Source organism: Sesamum indicum, unplaced genomic scaffold (assembly GCF_000512975.1).
Source record: "Sesamum indicum cultivar Zhongzhi No. 13 unplaced genomic scaffold, S_indicum_v1.0 scaffold00678, whole genome shotgun sequence".
In the NCBI taxonomy this organism is placed as follows: domain Eukaryota; kingdom Viridiplantae; phylum Streptophyta; class Magnoliopsida; order Lamiales; family Pedaliaceae; genus Sesamum; species Sesamum indicum.
Window position 1 is genome coordinate 2,829 of NW_011628525.1, and position 1,909 is coordinate 4,737.

The following is a 1,909-nucleotide window of genomic DNA, read 5'->3' on the forward strand; positions in this document are numbered from 1 at the left end:
AGACAAAGGTAAATGTAGATGTTATATATATATATTTGTTAAAATAATTTAGAAAATTTTAATTTATGTGAGTTCTATTATCTGTATTTGTATAAAAGTTTAGAAAATAAGTTAGTTATTCTAAAAATATTTTCACACCATCAAAATGTGTCAGAGCATCGATGATACATGTGTTAAATGAAAATTTTAATATGTATGGATCACCGCAATCTTGAACTCATATTTTACATCAAGAGTGTACGTAAAATTGTATAATTAATCCTACTCCTATAAATCCATTCTCTCTATATTTTTTTTAGAGTTTTACTCTGATCACTAGTTTGAGTGTTGGAGGACCAATGTCGTGAATACCCCAACATGGTCTAATTAACGGTGTGTTTGTTTTGCATGCATCTAATTGGTCTAAGAAAAATATCATTATCGTTGAAATGATGTACATTTAAATCAGTCATTTTGAAATACCTTATATTTATATTTTGAATTATATAAATCTAAAGACAATAGTGTACAAAACTTCAACTTTTTTTTTAAAACTAAATCTAAAACTTTTTCTAAGATCAAATTAAGAACATATGAATTGGAGGGAGGGAATGGTATTTCTTCAGAAACAACATATTCTACACGGCAAGATTGTAGTTCGACATTCTTCTTTGTGATGGATCAGCCCATCAGATCTTGAGGCTTATGAACAGAGGTTTGAGGAGCATCCTGGGCTGGCTTGGTTATTGAAGCTTAGTACAAATTAATGTAGGCGTCCATGGCCTATGAAATTGGAAATGTTTATACCGAGGCCCGGATCGTAAAAGCCCATCAATTGAAGCTGTATCGAAGAACTCTGTCAAATTCAACTCGAAAGAGAGAACAAGAATCGGAAAGCAGTGATGGGTTCATCGTTTCAAGGTGCAAATACAACAGCCAAGGGCGTGTACAGGAGCCTTCTGAAAGCAGTGAGGAAACACGTTGGAAACGAAGAGCACAAAGCCCATTTCACGGATTTCATCAAGCAAGAATTCAGGAAAAATCCCAACTCTGAGAACCCACAGAATTTGAAGCTTGCCAATGATTACACTTTCTATCTCAACAGCGTCCACCATCACAAGGTGTCGTATTTTTCGTTGCCAGATTGTTTTTTGTGAATCTTTTTTTTGGGTAATTGGGTGCTGCAATTCTGAAGTTAATGGTGATGGGGATGTGGGTTTTTGGTTTAATTGAGAAAGAAGAAGGTAGTTTTAGGGTGGTTGTACAGCAAAGTACAATCTTTTTGGTGCCTGTGACTTGTTCTGGCAACGAAGATAATGCGCCTATTATGTGTGTAGTAACTATTTGCATGGTTTCAGTTAATGTTTCTTGAGCATGATAAGGTTTTGATGATAAAGATTGAAACTTTAAAGGGATATAGAAGAGTTATATGCATTATGCAGTTAAATATCTTACTGCTTACTTTTATGTTATTATGTAATTATAAGAAAGGATTCTTGTTTAAACATTAGATCATTAGCCAATTACCAAATTCTTGTTTCAATGTTGTCCGTAATGTTTGTTGATTATAAATTGTTAGCGATCATGATGTTTCTTTGCTGTTCTCAAGAATCTCTCATCCTTCATGGCTTGCTGCACCTTGTTGGTTTGTTTGCTTGCCTGGGAGCCGTAAGAATTTCCTATTTGTAGTGACCTTGACAATAAGGTCCATTCTCAATCGGGGTTTGGCTAGGTACCTTGAACCTCACAGTTTTAATCCGTTTCTTTTAGTTTTAATGTTTTACTTTTGTTGGAGAGCTAACTTTAATGCTGAGCAAGTACAAAAACCTGTGAGAGTGTGATGTCACTATTAGAAATGTTAAAGCTATAAGTTTCTAGGGAATGGTTCTGCTGCTTCTTTGAGGCTGTTGTGTTCCTTGCCTGTTACGCT

The 1,909-nt window shown here is 34.7% G+C and overlaps 1 protein-coding gene across 1 annotated transcript in view; it reads left to right on the plus strand.

Moving 5' to 3' along the window:
- Positions 1 to 800: 800 nt before the first annotated feature.
- The window catches only part of LOC105180320, a 1,435-nt gene continuing 326 nt past the window's right edge, over positions 801 to 1,909 (plus strand). Inside the window, exon 1 of the mRNA XM_011103987.2 lies at positions 801 to 1,100. Coding sequence (XP_011102289.1) covers positions 882 to 1,100 — 219 coding nt within the window. The 5' untranslated portion in view covers positions 801 to 881. The remainder of the gene's footprint in view (positions 1,101 to 1,909) is intronic.